Here is a 21,501-nt window from a genome sequence, read left to right on the forward strand (position 1 = left end):
ATCGATAAATAAATAAACTTGTAACTTGAATAAAAATTAAACTTACTGTCAATTATTGATAAATTCCAATAAATCCATTAGATGTCACCAAATAAACAACATGTCTGTTTATTTACGTTTTTTCTACTATAAGTTTTAATACATACCCAAATTAAAATTAAAATTATGCAGTAGATAAAATTATAATAACGTATAAATATCAAGCTTTAACAATTCTAGAATAATTATTTTGTACTACACATACGCGTGTCTATTCAAGTTAAAAAAATTATAAACTCGTAAAAATACACATTTTATGTCATAAAAACTAACAAAAAATCAGAATTCAAATGCAGGTCTCTACGCAAAGATATTGAGTGTTCTCAGTTAGCGATTAAAATGTCCAATCACCGATTGGGCTTGCAAAAATTCGAGAATTAGCCAAAATGTGAAAATGTGTTTGCAATATATTGGCGTTGGTTTTGATTAAATCGATCAACTTTGTGACGCTAAATCTATGAACATCGTGTGTAATAGTACAATGGGCTATTATTCTTGTCATACTGCTACAGTATAACGTTTGTGATTAGTGTGGGTAGGTTCGTCGTACGTAGGTTTATTCTGTACACGGACGATCGGATTCCAATCCTCTATGTCATCGGTTCTCAACTTTTTTTCTTCAGGACTTGAGATCATCTCGCATATTCCTAGGGATGCGCATTACCCCGGATTAGGAACCGATGCTCTACGTTACAGAAAAATTAGAAACAAATTTTAAATCATCGTTGAAAATAGCGCTTTCGTCCCGTATTATAGAAAAAAAAAAATAGAATTTCATCACAACCTCTATAGGTTAAATATTAATAAGTAATATTTAATAATGGTATATCTAATAATACGTCACAGCAGAACATATTTTAAGTAATTTTCAGTGGGTGGCACTTCAATAAAATTGTCTTCCATCGTAGTTCATAGACGTAGTATTCTTCTGCAGAGGAACATACAGGGAAAATCAACTCTTGTCACTATGGTCGATATGAGAATGTGTTGGTTAGTGGCACGATCATTGGGTAGCATTTGATTATCACTGGGGGGCACTAGTGCCACGTACTTTGTATATTAAAATATGCTCTGCATCACAGTGTGTTTATGTTTAATCCATGCTAATAGTCAATATTATAGAAAAAATACTACGGCCGATCGCAATAATTAGTAAATACAGCGTTGTCGATAAATTGGTATTTCTATTCTGTCCCATGTATTCACTTTAATTCCGTTATCTTCTCACAGTCATAACAACAATATTATATCATAAGCTAACGTCCGTGAAGTTGGCCCCCCCACTTTGTCCTATCGAATTCAAACCTTCACCAATATATTGGAACTAATTTGGAACTATTTGGAACCAACTTTTTATAATTTGGAACTTCACCCTTTTCTCGAAATAAGAGATTTTCGGTTGGGGGGGCCAACTTCACGCAGCCCCCTCCCCACTTTGTCCTATCGACTTCAAACCTTTACCAATATTTTGGAACTATTTGAAATTAATTAGAATCTAGTTTTCCGAAACATCTATAGTTAATATAGGCTACAGATTTAAAAAAAAATAGTAATAATAAATTAAAATTGTGAGATTTGAAATTAGTTAATGCTTAAAAAAGGAAAATTAGTTATCTAAAAGAAAACAAATCTAAAAATTGCAAAGTTGAAATTTCAAAATTATATTTCTTAGTACATACCTAAAATATTGTTTTTAGAAATCTGTTTTTCAATTTGGTAAAAAAATTAATTTGCATTACTAGTATCTATAAATGTTATATAATACCATAGAACATTTTAAAATATATCTTTATGATTAGGAGACAATTTTATTTTACCATTGAAATATAATATTTAAACTCCGGACCATATGTGCTCTAAGTATATTGCTATGCTCATAGGAGGGAGATTTCGGAGTATCTAAAATTAACATTTTGAAACTAGGAAGCATAATTTTTGTAGTTGTCAAATTTTGCTATCCATATAAATATTTACAACATATAAATAACTATTAGCAACTTAAAAAAGTTATATCCTTCACCCAGGCATTATCAATTCAATGAGAACAATTTTATGGTTCTTCTTAGCTTTATATGGCATTAAACTTTAACATTACTATTTTAAACTGCCAATATAATTAGAAATTTACGAAAAGTGTATTAAAATTAACTAAATATCTATGAACGTATAAAAATATTACAGTAAATATACTTTAATATTTTCGAACACAAACTACATTGTTTAAGATAAAATTAATATAAATCATATTATTATTGGTTTTCCTTGTCATATAATTTGATGCTATTTTGAACACAATACATTCAGGCTATTATTATTGGACAAGTCCGTGAAGTGTTACTTTTATGAATTTATATTTAAATGGTTCAATATACATATAGTCTTTTACGGATAATATATTTTCAATACCGAGTTATTTTTATAACTATTACAATTTGCAAGATAGTCCATTCATTTGCAGAACGCTGGTGTAGTAAGATAGACGTTATTTATTTTATTTTAACTACACTTAAGACCTGGGTATAACACATAATTTTTTAAAATGAGTAAAATAAAGGTTAGTATTTATTGTAGTCAAAGTAATGAAATTGTAAACACTAAGTTGTTCTAAATATTAAAATAATTAAGAGGCGGTTTTTGCTAAAACTTTTTTTTTTTTTTTTAATTATATCAATTTTAATGTTTTTCAATTTTTTTAGTCTATTTTTTTTTTTTTGGAAAATTGTTATTTACTTGTGTCATTATATAGAGTGTCCCTAAACTCAGCGGCATAATATCAAAGCGGGATACATAGAAGATAATCTATTTATATTTTGTTTTCTTTTACAAAATAGAATTTTTGTGTTAAATTGTAATTTGTACAGTCTATACATCTATGTTCGGTCCCGTTTTGAAAATGTTAACAAAGGGCGAACTCGAACCGAACTGATTGCTAATTTTTTTTTTTTTAGACCGTATTAGACTAAAAATTTAAACCTAAAATCTTTTTTACGGGAAAAGGGTGAAGTTCCAAATTCTGAAAACTTGGTTCCAAATAGTTCCAAATTAGTTCCAAAATATTGGTAAAGGTTTGAAGTCGATAGGACAAATTGGGGGCTGCGTGAAGTTGACCCCCCAACCGAAAATCTCTTATTTCGAGAAAAGGGTGAAGTTCCAAATTATAAAAAGTTGGTTCCAAATAGTTCCAAAATATTGGTGAAAGTTTGAATTCGATAAGACAAAGTGGGGGGGCCAACTTCACGGACGTCATAAGCTACGCGACAAAACCTTACTAAATCCATTTTTATAATATTTGTATAGTCTATGGTAAACACAATTACCAACGAACGGTTTCAAGAAACTGCGTTATCATCACAGGAAATTTGTGGCCCTGGGAAGGTGGGGACTGGTACCTACCGAATTGGTTTCCGAGCCCCAACCCCACATGCCAAATTGGTTCCCGTTGAATGTACATTTTCTTTCTCAATGGTACGGGTTTAAGACTTCTTCGCATAAACGATCCCCATTTAATTTCATGTAAGCTTTACATTTTCGTGCCAATCTCAATTAAACCTCCAATATAACAATCTATTGCCATTTAATTGCGTGTATACTATAGAGCAGGGGTGGCCAAATTGCGTCTCGCGAGCCGCATGCGGCCCTCGTCATAGTCGTATGCGGCTCGCGGTCTTATTTTCAAAAACCAAAATATTTAAATTTTTTTGTATACATTTATAAAAAAAAAATGTTATTGCATAAATACGAGGCTATAGTGTACAGATTAATAAACAAAAAAAAAATAATTATTTATATGAATAATAAATTAAAAAATTAAACATCAAGTTAAATTTGTTCGCGTGGTATTTTTTTCATGTCCACTTTTTTAGTAAGCTTCTTAAGATCTGGTTGAATTGATGTAAGAGTTGTTCTTAGTAATTCTGTGTGATGATCATTAGTCAAATTTTAACGATATTTTGACTTAATTATTTATATATATATATATGTTTATCAACTGTTAGCTTTCTTAATTACTTTTGTAGTATAGAAGTACCGATTAGATAATTTGACTCTTAATATAATCTTATTAATACATGTGGCTCGTGTACATAGACATGTTGGCCACCCCTGCTATAGAGTGTAGGTACATTCATATTTTATTCTATCTAATTTTAATTTTGTATAAAATATCTTCGTACAACTTACCAATTATTAAAAATTAAAAACTAAAATTGTAACTATTTGACCTGAAAACAAACGGGAACCAATTCAGCTCAACTTAATAAATTACCTTTTTCAAATGGGAACCAATTCGGTTACTCTCGCGCTGGAACCTGTATTGCCCAATAATCGGTTTAGCCGGGGCAGTACCGGTTTTAAATATGATGTTTAGATAAAGTGTTTGAGAGCGGCTAATAGTACGTCAATGAAACATAATTAAAAAGTAAAATATGTATATTAATTTTAATTTATGTTAGTATTTTATTTTTTATTAAACACTTGGTGCTTCATTGATTATCAAAACAATATTTAACAACATGATTTATTATATAAGATAATATTAGACAAAAAAACATTGCTTTAACAAGTGTATTTTCAGCCAAGTACAAAACAACTCGCAACTTATCGGCCAAAGGAGAACTCTAATTTTGTATTTTATTATTTATACCTAAAAATATTATAATAGACGTATTAAAAATAATTTTCATTTTATGAATTCATAGTAGATACGTTTCCAATTGTGTAGGCTATACAAATGTAACAATATAATGGGTCCGATTATTTTCCATAAAAATCATTAAAAAAAATGTTTGCCCCGATTTTTACCAAATAAAATAAGGTAACCATATCTATAAAGTTTTAGAGTGGTTCCATTTATTAGCCACATTTTCGTCAATTATAATAATTATTTTTACCAGGAGGATTACAAATATTTATTGTTTTGCTTTACAACTTCGCCTTAGTTTCGGCGCCACCGTTTATTTTATCAAGCAATATGATATAATAATTTAAACGCATTGCATCTGTAATGGTAGTCACGCCTACCATGACATTTACCTACGTCGTTTACCAATCGTATACGAGCACGGAAACCGTAGAAAACGTAATCCACTGCGTTTCGATTTTGCAGGAGGTAAATAATGTTGAGGACGCTCTATCCACCCCGCTCCGCTGAATAACTTATTATCAGCGATCGCTACACTCCGTTGTGATAACGGAGATACCCGTCGTCGCTGGTCTGTACAGTCACGGCTTTCAGTTAAAACTTTAGTCCGTTCCCTCTTTAAATGTCTCGCGTCCCCTACGGACGACGACTGGCGGCTGCGTTGCTGTGATGCAATTTGAAGAATACCAAACCGTCAATCCGTTGAACGACACGTCTAGCACCGTGGGCTGTCTGCACGGTTTGTCCACACTCACCAAACTTTACACGCTGTCCGTTCTCGACGACTGTTTCTCACTGAACGACCTGCGCATCGTGGTGCTCGAAGTGCTGTACTGTGTGCTGAACTTTGTCAGTTTCGATCAGTTTCAGATCAAGATATTCAACTTCCTGGTGCTGTTCGAGTGTCTGCTCCTTGTGTTGTTAATTTTCATTTGGTCTAAGTATAGCAGTGATATATACGAGCGCTTCTTGTTGAATGGTTGGTTGGGCAAGCGCCATTTAGTACTTAATCATTATTAATTTCTTCGCTCTAATTTTCCAGAGACAATTGTCGATGAATTGAAAGAGGACGTATCGCAGTTAAAATTACCTAAGTCATACACGCCTCGTATATAATGAGCGAAAAGCTGAAAAAATTTTTCCAAAAAAAGAAAGCTGATGTCAAGTTCAAAAGAGCTGGACCAGGTCATCGTCTCAATGAAGACACTACACCAAAGAATGTTGCAAAAGCTGGTGAATCATCACGTACTAGTCGAATTGAACCTACTGATGAAGCCAAACAAGCAGCAGCTGCTGCATTGGCTAGGTTTGAGAATAAAAAGACAACCACTGGTCCAATAAATATGTAAGTTAATTTTTATGAATATTCAACCATTACACTAACTGTATTATTGAAATTGTTTTCAGTTCTTTGGCTGCTATTAAGTCAAGAGCTCGAAAAGAAATGGAGGCAGAAAAAAAAAATGAAGAAAATAAAGATACATTCACGCATTCAGAAGAAGCTAGTGTTAATTCTGAAGTTCCTGGGCTTTTGGCTACTAATGGGGTTTTTTTTCAATGTCCAATGATAGGTAAGTATATTTTTATTTTTATTATTAGTCTGAAAAAAAATTCTTTTATGAAAATAAATCTTTTTTAGGTTTGGAAGTTTTGCCTGAAGGAGAATGGCATATAAAAATAGAAGAATTTATTAAAGAGCAGATGAAAGATGACCCTATATTACAATCAATCCTATTAATTCAAAACTGTAACCATAATAGATCAAAGGTAATTATACCCAAAAAGTAATACTTATACAATAATTAATATTTTTACTTAAACATTTCTATTGAAAAGGTGGAAGAATGCATTAAGTTACTGGTAACTTATGCAGAAAATATAATTAGGAATAAAGACGAAGAAAAATATCGTAAAATTAGATTAATAAATAAAACATTTAAGGAAAAAGTGTTGCCTATAAAAGGAGCAATTCAGTTCCTTGAATCAATTGGGTTTGTGAGAAAAACACTATTGTACCAAGACCAAGAAGAAGATTTCTTAGTTTTTCCTGAAGATTGCTTAGATAATTTAGCCTTGGTTCAAAGCACTGTTGATGATCTACAATCAGCAGAACGCATACAGCTGGTCTTGGATAGAAATGTTCAAGTTCTTCTACCATCACAAGCATCAAAACAAGTGTCTTTACCTCCAGAATTTTTTGCATTATCTACTACAGAATTAAAAATGGAACATCAAAAAAGGTAATTATATAAAACATTTTTGGAGATAATTGAAAAATATGGCAATTAATAAATAATTTTTTTTATCGAGTTTCTGACTTAATTGTTTGAAATTTTTAATTTAATTTGTATAACACATTTTGTAATTGGAGAAACTATATTCCATGTGACTTAAAATCATTGATAGTATTATAGAGTATTTCATGAAGTCATTGTCTCATGACAAGAGTTCGAGACTTGTTTGTAATATAGCATTTGCATACTTTTGTTAATTGTTGTAAAATAAAGCAAAGTGTGAAATAAATTAATTTCTCGATTCCATGATACTAAACCTAAAATTTTAATGTTCATATTTTTACATATTTCATAGATTTTATAGGAAAGTGCTTATTATGCAATCAATGAATATTTACATTTGAAAACTTGTGGAAACACTTAATTATTTAGTGTAACAATATAAATTATTAAAATACATGAGATTAAACCATTCCTGTAGTTTATTTGTACCCCATGAAATAAAAAAAGTTCATGCAACCACTGTCTATAAATATATATAAATACTGATTCACATTTATTTAGTGCTGGGTAATGTTTGTGAATACTTCCCTAAACATATTGAAAATATTTAAATCAATAGATGTTTAGGTGAAATTATTAAATTGTATGTACTTCATTTTTAGGGCTGCAAAACTGGAAAATGATATGATTCTCAAAACAAAAAATATGCGGATGAAAGAACAAAATAAGTCCCAATCAAATTATAAATACTGTTTAATTCGAGTGAAGTATCCAGACTGTTTAATTTTACAAGTAAATTTATATTTAAACATTTTAAATGTTAAACTTATTATTTTATTCTTATTGTTTCATTAGGGAACATTTGGTGTCAATGAGCATTTTTCTGATGTATTAGAATTTGTAAAAGAGAGTGTATTTGATGAAGAACGACCATTCAAATTGAAACTTTTTGGTGGACGTACATTTAGTCATGATGACGAGAATATGACATTAAGTGAATTGAGCTTAGTCCCTACTTCTGTTTTACTATTTACTAATGATCCACCTGACAATGATCAAGAACATCCATATTTGAAAGATGAGCTTATGTCATTGGTGCAGGACACCTTATAATACATCTTGGTTTTCAACCTATTGTGATACATTTTGAATAACTATTTTTTTTTTTTTTTGTTGTATTGTATACATTATTTGGATAAAAATTAGTCAAATAATTTTAGTTTTCTTTTTTTTTTTAAAAAAAAAAATTGTTCATAAAATAAATTTATTTGTTTTACCATTCTTTTTGTAAAAAATTATTTCTTTAATAGTATTAATATTTCTTTTTAACACTCATAATAATAATAATTTATTGTTATTAATGTAATGCAATCAACAAAATTAGAGACTCAACTGTAAAACAACTGGTGGCTGTAAATGGGTAGGAACTATATGTGTAAATTAAATTGTGACTATAAAAATGATATGAAAATGAAAATCTATTCATTTATATCCACATTTTGTATAACAGTATTCTATAATTTTATGAAATGTTATAGTGAGAAATTAAACCCCGACTTGAAATTTGATTGAATTCGGACAATTTTTTCAAATCTGAATCAAACTAAGGACATTTATAGTCAACCTCAATCTTCATTTTTCACTTAATGGACTTAATTACAAGTATTTTTATTATTGAAAATAAAATGTTAAGTTTTTATAAAATAGAAGCAATAACAATAAAATAATATTAAAAAGACTATGTAGCATGTATTAACATTTAATTAAATAGGTAATTTATTATTTTATATTTAGTTTTAACACACATATGAGAAAGTAAATACCTATTTACTGGATTTAACAATCAAATATAAACTATGTATTTTTAATACACTGTTGAAGTAAAGTATGTAATTTTTTAGGTTATCTTAATGTATCCAAACTCATATATTTATGTATGTATAATATAAAAATTCAACATTTATAAACTGGTTTTATCAACAAAACTACTGCCAAGAATATTGTTAATAGTATATCAAATGAAATTTTATTTTAATTTTAACTTTGCACTGTAATGTACAGCAAATTCAGTCCAACAAATATTTTCAAATTTAATTTTTGAATTGTACCAGTTACTAAATAGTTTGGTTCAAATATTTTCAATTTGAAATTTAAAATTTTAAGCCAACTATCAGAGGTAATGGTTTATTTAAATATATGAACAGACACATCACTAGTCATTATTTTTTTTTTGTCTTTTTAACAGGCTACAAAGCTAGTCCAGCTAATTTAATATAAATTGTTCATCATAAGAAAATACACTTAGTATAGAAATTAAAAACTGTACAATAAACAAATCTATATTATAGAAGTAACAGTATAATAAGAAATAAGAGACTACAATGGGCAGGACACGCCTGGAGAAACCAAAACCCATTACTTTGTACAGTATTGGAGAAGAACCCTACAGGAAAAAGACTCATAAAAAGACAAAAATTAGATGGGAAGATGTAGTGAAGAAGGACGTGGAAGAACTAGGAGGAAAAAGTGATTAGAAGGCATAAGCAAACACCAAAAAAAAAAAAAGTAATTATTATTAACTTACAATATTGATGGATGACACTTCAATATCTATCCATACATTTCAAATTAAAATAAGAGACACTCGACATAAATTACATTGTTTACACGGTTTCGTTTAGTTTTATTAATGCTGAATTGATTTTTCAATATATTTATTGATCTTTTGTCATCATGTCATTTAGTCCTTTTTTTAATGTATTAGATTGTTGTTCACAGCTTCTGTATTTAGTCTTAGACTCACTTATTAGTTTGTTTATTCTTTGTGATAAATGTTCAAATCGTTGTTTGTTGAATTCATTTTGATTAAACAAAACTTCATTTGTTTCTTCTAGTTCAGCAATTTGTACATCAAGTTTACACAAAGACTCTTCTAATTCAACAAGTTCTAATGCATCATTATCAATGAAGTATTTTCTAATACAGATAAAAATGTAATTAGTTGTTGTAGTATATAGCCTATATATAAGCCTCCATGCCATAAATTAAAGATAAGTGCAATAGACCAAGATATTTCTAGAAACGTTTGTTAATAGTATATTCTAGTAAAATGATATGTTCTTAAATTAACATAACTGATAATAACTCTAAAAAATACAACAAATAATATCCTATTATGCCATTCAAAAGTTTCATATTATGTGGGGTTTCATTGAAGCCTCAAACTAATATTGTTTTTATTAAAAAATAATTCTTGTAATAGTACATTCCTAATTCTTGGATTTCACTACTGAAAAAAATGATTTCTTCATAAGGAAATCGGGGATTGATCTGAGGATGAAAACAAATTTAGTACTTGCACTGAAATCAAAAGCAATCAAATACACTCAGCAAAAGTGATGAACATATATTTTTCACAATATTTAAACTTCTCACAATATTCAGATGTGTTTTAATCCAGTTATAGCAAGCAGTGGTGTATACAGAAAATATTTTTGGGAGGGGCTACTATAGACAAAGTAGAATTACTACTGCTATCTAAAAATTACTAACAAGACACAGTAGGTACTTAACTATATTTCATTTACAAAATTTCCTGTAACGATTTGACGTTGGACGCAAATTCTAAATAAGCATTAAGCACCATTAAAATATAAAATATGTTTAAAATAATTTTTAAGTTTTTAAAACATTTAAAACATTTTGAGAGGGGGAAGGCTATAACCCACTAGGCCCCCCCCCCTATATAAGCCACTGGTAGCAAGCACCTTCACGCCAGTTAATTTACCTAATAAATTAATTGTTTTGGATTTATGATTATACGAGTACGTGTTATTTCACAACTAATGCTTGAACTTAGAATATTTTATAATAAACAGTTATAAATTTAAAATTAAATTATTATTTAAAGCATTCTCTACTATACTAAACATCACGACAGTTGAACTGATGATACGCAACAGTAATTTAAACAGTTCTCACTCTAAATCTGTGCTGGAAGGCAACACTGCTGAGACATAATTTTAAAATAATTTTTTTTGAAAATTTGCAATATTTAATAGAATATACAATTAAAACATATTAATGACCACAATGAAGGAAAACATACTTTGCAATTTCTTCATTCAGTGAACTTTTTTCTTCAAATAATTCGCATAAATTTTCGTCCTCTACAATTCTTTCAAAATTATTACTCATATTATTGTAAAGTTGTGTCTTTAAAGTAGACAGTAAATTTGTTGCATTTTTTTTGCTTCTTAAAAATGATATATCTCCCAAAATGCTTTTAAATTCTTCTGGACTAAAAAATAATAATTAATTATTATATATTAATACATAAAGTATATACTTTTATTTCATAGATTATACTGTATAATTAAAACTAAACTTTTACCTAATGCTATCGCTAACTTCTTCAAATGTCTTATTAACTGCTTCACAAAGATCTGTATACCTAGTAGGATCCTTGGTTGCTATTTTCTTAAATGCTGTACTGATATCCATATTGACAGATGACTGAAAATTATTAGGGTTCGTTGTTTCATTTAGTGATTCTTCAGTTACCATTGGTTGATCTTCAGTTGTTGAGCCCATTTTGAAATCTAATTAACAATTATTACGATGCAATAGTATATATGGAATTAATTATAAAGTACCTAGGTATGAATTGAAAACAAAAAAATTGTGTATACAAAAAATAATTATATTATGTTCTAATAGTATAATAAGAAAAAAAATGCTAGTACTATAAATTTAAATATTGCGTGAGATTCCAAAAAATACGCAGTAATACATTTTTCTACAATACTATTACACTTACATAAAGTGTGAATGAATAAAACGTTATTATTACGGTGAAACACAAAAATTTAAATTACGTAAATATATATTTATACCGTTGTCACATAACCGACAAAACTACGCCACGACCAAAAGAGGAAATTTGATAATAGAAAACGTAAACACTATTGACGAGCTAAAAGTTGAATATGCTTCTGTTATTTTGAAAACTGCGACTGGTCACACTGCAGTCATCTAACACTTTCACAAATCAAAGACTTAGTTACCCAACTATACTAGGGCACTATAGGCTTGTAATCGTCTGCTTTCTCTTGTAGAATCGGTCCATTAATCGGTATATTGAAACTTCGTTGTGTTTTAAACCATTTTAATAAAGTATTATCAATATCTTCGTGGTCACTACCACGAATTTCGCACTCGAATTCTCGTTTTATTTTATCACGATTTTTCCATATTGTAGATATCGCAGAATGGCTTACACCAAATTAGTCGCAATATTACTGTTTTTTTTTATTATTATTCAAACGAAAAATTATATGTACTTTTTCTTTGACAGAAATTTTTTTTCGCTTATTCAGTTTAACGTTTTAATGAAACACGTTCAACGGCACTAACATAACTAAAATATCAAACCAATAGTTGTAGATTTGTGGTAATATCTCATTATATGTACTATAATGTGTATTACACTTCTATCTTGTTAAAAGCTTAAATGCTATTTTAAAAACGTATGAAAGCAGCTAATATAGTAATACATTACACAATAACTATGTGAAGATAGTAGATACCCTATCTGTAGGTAATTACACCGATAATATTAGACAATCATTTGTGAAAAAAATAATATACAGTCGTTATATACGATTAAAATGTGTGTTGCCGACCGATTTTTAAGTCGTATTAGCCGATATTGTCGTTACGTCCATGTCGTTACAACCAGTTATTTTGTATGTTAAAATAAATGGAATTTTGCCAAGTACTTGTTATTAACGTCGTTATACTCTTATGCCGTTACGACCGGTGTCGTTATAGGTGGTACATGTTTTTTTTTAAGATAACTTTATCGAAAGCTGAACTATACTTAACAACTTTCAGACTCTTTAATCTCCCCTGTTCTATGTCCCTACAAAATTTGAAGAAAAATGTAATAACTTCTACCTCACATAACTCTTTGAAGTTCATCTATAAATTTGAAGTTAGATAATGGACGAAATACATATCAGACAACATTTAACTATTGATCATAAATACAATCCATAGTATTTATAATCAATGGTTATAGTCAAAGATGAAGACATTAATTAGATATGTTAGTAGCACAGAATACTTACAGACCTCCTAAAACAATCAAGTCATGTTTGCAGCCATTAATTTATAATGGAAAACACTTGTTGGTTATTTTTAGATTAATGATATAATAAAAATTTTTTTTTAGTAAATTGATGTTAAAATCAGGTTCTAAAAACTAGAGTTTTAGAGTTAAAACTTAGAGTTCTAGTACAAAAATTTGACTGTAAATTGAAGACAAGTAAAACACTTTGCACATTATTGTTTATTTTGAACTTAAATTTGTTTTATAATTAGTTGGTATTCTAAATTCATACTCTGTTATATTTAAATGGGACCTTTGAATTTGATCTATCAAAAATCAATAACTTGAAGTCCTATAAAAATTATGAAAATAAGTTTACATACCTTAAACAAGCCAATATTTTGGAAAGTGATCACTGAAGAATTTGCTCATAATGAAATTAGCAATGTTCCCATATTCAATAGGTAAAATAATTTTTAAGCATAATATTTACTAGATAATAATTAAAGTTTTTTTTTACCTATTTATTTAATAGAACCTAATATTAAGTTATAAGCTAAGATTAAGATATACTTTAAGCATTGATTTTATTATATAGGTATTATAAAGGCTGTAAGGTATATTTTAGTTTGAGGTTATAAATATCTTGTAATCAAAACATAGTTTGTATTCCGACAATCATGATAGAGTGTCAGGGATGGCATACAAAAAAACCTTAACTGTCATTAAAACATAATTTTTGTTATACCTTATAAGATATAAATTATTTTAACCACTAAGCACATATTTTTATCAGTAAAATAATTAAATATAAATCATGACATTTTTTGTTAAAAGTGCTTTTGAATGACCTATTATAACTAAATGTTTAGCGTTTACAATCTTGATTAAATTATTTGCTGAAACTATATTCAAATTTATATAATTAATTAATATCAAATTAATGCATGTTTTATCATTTTTAAACAGGTTTTAAATATATAAGTGTGTATAAATAAATGTTGGAATCATATTATAAAATTTAAGTCATACAATTATAGATATTAAGATTATTGTTATATGTATTTTTATTCTGAATTAATGGTATTAATTAAAATTTTATAATATTTGAAACATTTATGTAAGTTAAATTTATTTATTTATTCACAAAAAGTTTAATGTTTTAAATTTATTAAATAACATAACTACTTTTTAGATAAAATGTGTACTTCAATGATCTACATTATAATTAATTTAATCTATTCTTCTGGAATTGAAGGCTTGTAATATTCCTTGACATTTTCTGGCAATGACTTAATTTGAAAAGCACCGACTTCATTTAATAATTGATTTTTCTCATAGAAATACTGTCGAAACCAATTAATATGATCGTGTTTTTCTTCAATAGTTAAGAAAGGGTTTTTGGATAAACCAACGCATACCAATTCCATAAAATGTCTAATTGGTCCTTTTTTTGGGCACCATTCATCAATTAGTGGTTCTAAAAACACGTGGTCAGCAAAAAAAATGTTTTTTTCATCATCCATTCCTTGCTCATTGTCTATTGGAAAATTCCATAATTTTCCTTGTTTTGTCCACATTATCATTTGTTCATAAATATTTTTTGGTGGATTTGTAACTGCCATTTCTAAACATTTTTTGTCTAATCCATCCCATGTATTCAATTTTAAATCATTTATTTTTAAGTCTATGTTCTTGAATATATTAAGAGGTTCACTGCTAAATAAATTGAGGGGTATATAATTATCCATTGGTTTTCTATAATTGTTATATCTTTTATTAAGATCTTGATTATAATCTTTTCCAATCAGTTCTCTTACTCGTTGGGCTTTAGTTACATTTCCCAATTCTGAAGACACAGTATTTGGTCGGCTACGATCAATTTTCATTCCAGAAATAAGATCACTTAATTGGGCAGAAGTTTGTGACTTTTTTTCTGACAAACCATTAGGTTCACTATTGTAAATTCTTAATAAATTTAACAGTTCTGATTCAGTTTTCTCAGTATTACCTCCTATTGATTGAGCAACTGAAGTAGCAGCATCAGCCAACTTTTCACCCAACTGTATGTTTTTCTTTGATTTATCATGATTTTCTTGACTTTGATCCACTTTTCTTGCTAATTCTCTTGGCTGTGACAATTTAATGGGATTGGAAATGGTAGGAATTATTTCAGAGTCATTGCCTTTTTTCATGGATTTCAACAACTCATTTAGTTTATTAATAGCTATTTGATTCTTTTGTGATTTGTCCTTATCATCAGGTGGAGAGTCATCTGATTTGAAACGCCGAGCTATACAATAAATACCCCGGAATGTACTACGTTTCGAACAGTTGATGTATAGCACACATTTAAAGGGTAAAGAATGATTCATATCGAAACACTGTGATTAGAAACCGCTCTGAAAGAGAATGGTACACAGTTAAAGACAATACAAGCTGACGTAAAGAATTGGAGGTTATTCAGAGCAATTTAATTGTAAAATTAAATGCTAAAATTGTATTTTAGATCATCGACTCACTTGTCTTATGCAGCAGTTACTGGATAAATAAACTATACTATAAACTGGATGGTGCTCAATTGCAAAATAAAAGTTTTAATAACTCATCGTTTGTTAACAATCAATAACGTTTTGAAAATACCAAAAATATAAATATTGAATGTAATAGAATCACAGGCGGAGATAGGTAGTGAGCATTGAATTGTTTAAAGAAAGATAAGTAAGGGTGTAAAGCACGGATTAAGATAGAATGGTTGCACGAGTCATTATTTTGTGATCATCAATTGTTCTTATCAGAAATCTGTTAAAAGTTACATTATAGCGCTATCTAGTTGCTTATGTAAACATCATAAAAATTGTATTCTTATTTTGTATTTTTGTGTTCACAAAAGTTACAAAAAAAAAACAGGAACAAAATAAATGCTATGAAGATTCATCAATGGATGGTCACAATTCACAAAACTAAATTTTTTTATTTATTTACTTTTTTAAAACCACTTAATTCGTCCATAGTGCTTATTGTAAAAATTAATATTTTTTATTCTTAATATATATAAAGTCTAATATACCTTTTCTGGATTTAACTGGTAATTATATGGTTCTAAATTCTCTAACAATTAAAAAAGAAAACATAATATTATTAATATAATATAAATTCAAGACTAAATAAATTGAATATTTATTTATTTTTTTTTTAATTTTAAATTAATTTCTTAATCTATTAAAGTAAGTAATAACATTTAATTTAAGAAGTAACTACTTTTGACAATTTTTTTTTGTACGATTTAATTTTTTACACTCAATTTTTTTAGCGTAGCTATGCTGCCTCATCCGCATAGTAATAAATAAAATAAAAATATTAGAAAATATTTTAATCCTATGTTTGGCACATTCCCATTTCAAATGCAGATTTTTAATTTTGAAAAAAATCTTCATATATTTCTTCAAATACATTAATTGAATCTACATATTTTGAAAAGCTGGTTTCTAAAAACTTTATTATTATGTAGATTTGATGATTAAGATGTGTTAGAAAACTTCTTGTTTTTAAATTAACTAGATCAACAGCGTATAATAAACGTAATAGAAAATTCACAATACCCATAACCAAACACAGACTACAGTGAATAGTGATGAGATTTCGACATAAAATAATCATATATATAGACCACGAGAGCAGTGAATCGTGATTATAATTTAGTTATTAACTCAATTACATATATTTTTTTAATAATAATAATAAAAATAATAATATAATATAATATATTTAATTCTAGTAACAAGAAGATATAGATAATATACAATATACGTGAAATTTTACTAGAAGTTACTCCACACTGAGGTAAAACCTCGTGTCGTGGAGTAAGATTACTTACTCAGTGCCAAAATACAATTGATTAATAATAATAATAATAATTAATGATTTATAATTGAATATTCAATAATTTAATATTTTGGCAGGATATAGGCATATTATAATATTGTAACTCCAATTAACAACCGCCTTGAGCATTAGTAGTAGTTCACTTTTTCGTATGTTAAGCCGTGGTCACACGGTAATGGTAAAATGTGATAGTTTCTATCGTGAAAGCTACTATCGAGAAATTGTTACTGCCATGAAAGTGAAGAATCCCTACACCACAAAATGATAGTGTGGGTATACTATCATACATGATAGTTGATAGATAGTTGTATATGTTTATAAAAATGTATAATTTGAATTAAAGTTTTTAAAATCAATTGTAACTTTATATAAATTTTATCACGATGTTCGGCGAAGTGATATTCAGAATTATTCGCGTTATCGAGGAAATAATTGCCATTAAAAGAACAAATTCAAAAAAAAATAGAAAATGGGTAAAAAATTGGATTTTTCGAAGACGTAGTTTAGGGCATCAAATTGTCTCTTGAGATAACTTGCCACTGAAGACACTAAGAGCTACCATAATTTTCTGAGAATGGATGAAGAAATGTTCAATTTTTTACTGAATAAGGTATATAATTATGTTAATATTATTACATGTATATTTTATATACCTAGGTAATAAACATACTTAAATTTTGGCATTATTATCATTAAATAATTAATATTTTTGACTTATTGAAAAAATATTGCAAGTTTAAAATTGTACCTAGTTATTAATTCTATATCAAGTCATAATTCATACTGTTTACCTATTGTATAATTTTATAATTAAACTTGAAACTGCTTCAAAAATTATAGAAAACATATTTTATTTTTGTTATTTGTTCAAATAAATATATGTATTTATGTATTGATGGTTATTTAACAGGTATCTATCAGTATGTGAACAGATCGATAGTGACTATCAAGCTATTACCATAGTGGCTCTCGCACTATCATACGTGCATGATAGTGGATACGAATTAGGGCTTACTATTTCACGTGTACTTAAATACACGGATACACGTGTAATTATGAAGCACGTGTATTAACCCGTGTATTTAACATTACACGGATTTTCAGGTATTTTGAAATACACATGTATTTAATAACACGGATACTTTCAAAGTCATAGTATATTAATACAAACTTGGTAAGTAGTAAGTACTAGAGGTATTAGAAATTAACTATATTATAATTATTATATAATTAAATAAAGGCAAACAATAGAATATAAATATGTAATAATAATAATAAATTTTAAATAATTAACCATAAGACAACAAAATGTAATTTAAATTCTAATATGTATTAATTTTTAAACATATGTAACGTGAGTTCATTAATATTTTAATCAATCAAATTGATACAGAAAAACTAAGGTATTTACCAGGGGCGGATCCAGAGTCGGGGAATTGTGGGTCAAGCCATTTCAAGAGGCCATTTATTAGGGATGAAACTGAATTAGAAATTAATACCTTGTAAAAAAAAAAAAAACATAATATGCTCATAAAAGTGTATAAGTATATTTATATTAGATTTTAGAATTAGTGATACCACCGATAATGACTTATTAACAATTAATAAATATAATCTAATTTTATCAGTGCAACAAACGTACGAAATAAAATATGATTTACTTAACTTTCTACTAAAACGATATAATTTAAAATATAAATTATGAATTGAAAAATTTTAAATTTTGAATATACATGGCATTCATTTTTCAAGTAACTCCGACGGGATGATGAGACAGATAACCTATGTCTAATATTACTTGTCTTATTCTATTCACGTTTGTTAATAATTGTCATTCTTACAAAATATGTTTTTTATAATTCTTGCCCATTATATATATATTAATACTAATAAAATAAAAAAATTAATTATTATTTCTTTTTCTTTTTATTAGAGTAAACAGCCGAAATTTAGGAGCCGATTAAAAGTGAAATAAACTTACTAGTGACAATTACTTATCTACTTACTCCCAGGAATATAGGTACATCGTTTTTATTTTGAATAACAACTTTAATTATAACAAAATTGATCAAATTTATGTTTTTAGGCTTCGACTTAATTTTTTTATATTTAATCCATTAAATAACCTTATTTTACTTAAAATAATTAAGTATTTTTTGTTATGTAAATAATATTTTTCCATTACTTAAATACATTTTTCTCCTTTCTTTATTTAGTTAAATTATTAATATTCTAAATTTATAAATTAAATTTCAATTTATTTGAATTGGTATTTATTTTTTATTATTAAACATATTTTTGTGTTTCACCTGCATGAGTAATCTCTAGATCCCTTTTCATTTTTTCTTTTGTTATTAAAGTATTCGTTTTTATTAACAATTTAAATATAATGTTGTTAATACATTTATTTATGTTTTTTCAGTACATAAATAATGTTTAAAATTATGACATAATTTATATATTTCCCGGTCATCAGGCACAAGGAAACTTTTTTTACTTACTTCTTTTATCGCGACTGAAAAATATTTAAAAATATGATTTTGATGTTGTAAAATGTAGTATATTTTCAATATTTAATTTATATTTCAAATAAAAATATATTGTTATATTTGTAGATAGTTATATTCTAGAATGCACTATAGAGTAATAATTTTAGTAAAAATCGTTTTGAAACTTAAATGAGGGTTTATAAAAACTTTTTCAACTTTAACAGACCTTAGTATTTCATCGGTTAATACTTTTCATAATTAAAATAAATTGTTGTTAATACAAAACATTTAAATTATTAATACTCTAAATTTATAAATTTAATAGTATTAGTAATTTTTTTATCATTATTTAATTATTTGTTTTTTGTTTCTTCTGCGTAAGTAGTCTCTAGATTTCTGAATACACCTTCTAATTTTTTCTTTTGTCATTAAAGTATTCATTTTTTGTTATAATGTAAAGTATAATGTTCTTAATAATATTTCTTATATTTTTTTTAGTACATAAATAATGTTTAAAATTATAATATAAATTATATTTCCATCAGTTTTCAGGCATCAGGAAACTAAGCCTATTTTAACGTACTTATTTTATCGCGATTGCGAAGTATTTATAAATATAAATTATTGTTATAAGACACAATTTTTAATATTTAATTCATATTTCAAATAACAATACATTGTTATATCCTAATATGCACTATAGCCTAATAGTTTTAGTAAACATCGTTTTAAACTTAAATGAGAGTGCAAATCATACCCCCGGAAAATATTACCGATGGGAAAGTAAGATTTTCCAAGGCATATTTTACCCCCGGTACTATTATCCTAGGTTATAGTTACCCCCGGTAAGATTATCCTAGGTTAATTATTCCCCCTTTAGTGGGTTCGATTATCCTAGGAAAGTTTTACCCCCCGGTAAGAATACTCTAGAATAATTTTACTTCCCGATAAGAAATTACTAGGAATATTGTACCTCGAGGGGGGTATGATTTCCTACGATATTTTTTGTTAATAAAAATGGAGGAAAAACAAATTAATAAAATTATGTTTATAGGTACATACCATTGTCTTTACATGTTGAAACGGAGTGCCGGGATTACCGACACCCGGATCTTTTTATAAATATTCACGAAATAAATATCAAGTTATTTATTTAACATTAAATAAAAGTAATACATTTAATAAAATTATTCCGGGCCGCGCGGCTGGTTCGAATATGCGACCGCGGCAAGCGGTATTGGTCCTGAGCAGATGCGATAGAAAATTGGATACACAGTCGACAACAGACTTAAGCAAACGAGTGTATCGACCGTGATCACTTTACCAGCGGACACTTGTGTAAGTGCGCAGGAAAGGTTTGTACGGATAATGACCCTGAAAAGGGCCGTTTTTAGTGTCGACGAATCGCGGAGCTCCGCGTGTAAACATCGCCGAAGCCGGATTCGTGGGTTGTCTTATTCGTCGTTGTTTTTCACGGCCGTGGTTACCGCAGCCGCCGTAAGGTTGCTATCGCCGTATTCAAGATCGCCGTGAATGCCGCAATTGCCTTCGTCGTATTCTCAGTAATAGCCGGCGGGTGCTCCTATTCTTCTTATCTTTTGGATGTAGATCGTTGTGAATGGAAGAACAGAGTGTCGATGCTCTGAAAAATGACCTAGGTATACATACCGAATCAGACATCGACGCTCCATTCTCATTCCTCGGATTTTTATCTGTCCACCCAACGATGTAAAACGACACTGTTGTTTCGCTGTATTGGTTGCCTTCGTGCCGTTTTATATCGTCTTAATGTTGTTCTTGGTGGCCCGGAAAAAAGCCGTTTTCGTCTGAGCGCGTGTTCCGTTACAATTAAAGGACAGATCGCTTGAAAAAATAATTTTATTTGTGCAGTGTTTTTAGAACGTAGTGAAATCCTAGGATATTCTTGCCGGGGGTAAAACTTTCCTTTTATAATTGTACTCACTAAATGGGCTATAATTAACTTAGGATAATCTTACCGGGGGTAAAGATAACCTAGGACAATTGTACCGGAGGTAAAATATGTCTAGGAAAGTCTTCTGTTACAACCATGAGGCTCCAGCGCAAAACTCTAGGCGCGGA

The 21,501-nt window shown here is 28.3% G+C and overlaps 3 protein-coding genes across 3 annotated transcripts; 1 reads left to right on the forward strand and 2 right to left on the reverse strand.

The window, feature by feature from the left end:
* Positions 1-5,564: 5,564 nt before the first annotated feature.
* LOC112689504 (UBX domain-containing protein 6-like) lies at positions 5,565-8,116 on the forward strand. Its single transcript, XM_025563244.1, has 7 exons — positions 5,565-5,657; positions 5,721-6,023; positions 6,086-6,249; positions 6,318-6,445; positions 6,515-6,918; positions 7,578-7,707; positions 7,771-8,116. Exons 2-7 carry the CDS (start codon positions 5,794-5,796, stop codon positions 8,026-8,028), a joined length of 1,314 nt encoding a protein of 437 aa, XP_025419029.1. The 5' UTR covers positions 5,565-5,657; positions 5,721-5,793; the 3' UTR covers positions 8,029-8,116.
* A 1,112-nt stretch (positions 8,117-9,228) lies between these two features.
* On the reverse strand, positions 9,229-11,769 carry LOC112689532. Its single transcript, XM_025563288.1, has 4 exons — positions 11,735-11,769; positions 11,309-11,516; positions 11,024-11,215; positions 9,229-9,891 (listed from the first exon to the last, which is right to left on the reverse strand). Exons 2-4 carry the CDS (start codon positions 11,506-11,508, stop codon positions 9,630-9,632), a joined length of 654 nt encoding a protein of 217 aa, XP_025419073.1. The 5' UTR covers positions 11,509-11,516; positions 11,735-11,769; the 3' UTR covers positions 9,229-9,629.
* A 2,411-nt stretch (positions 11,770-14,180) lies between these two features.
* Positions 14,181-15,802, reverse strand: LOC112689511 (28S ribosomal protein S31, mitochondrial). Its single transcript, XM_025563260.1, has 2 exons — positions 15,550-15,802; positions 14,181-15,429 (listed from the first exon to the last, which is right to left on the reverse strand). The coding sequence occupies exon 2, from the start codon at positions 15,400-15,402 to the stop codon at positions 14,266-14,268; it is 1,137 nt and encodes a 378-aa protein (XP_025419045.1). The 5' UTR covers positions 15,403-15,429; positions 15,550-15,802; the 3' UTR covers positions 14,181-14,265.
* Between the last annotated feature and the right edge of the window lie 5,699 nt (positions 15,803-21,501).

This window comes from Sipha flava, unplaced genomic scaffold (genome assembly GCF_003268045.1).
Source record: "Sipha flava isolate LNK unplaced genomic scaffold, YSA_version1 44_pilon_pilon, whole genome shotgun sequence".
Classification (NCBI taxonomy): Eukaryota; Metazoa; Arthropoda; class Insecta; order Hemiptera; family Aphididae; genus Sipha; species Sipha flava.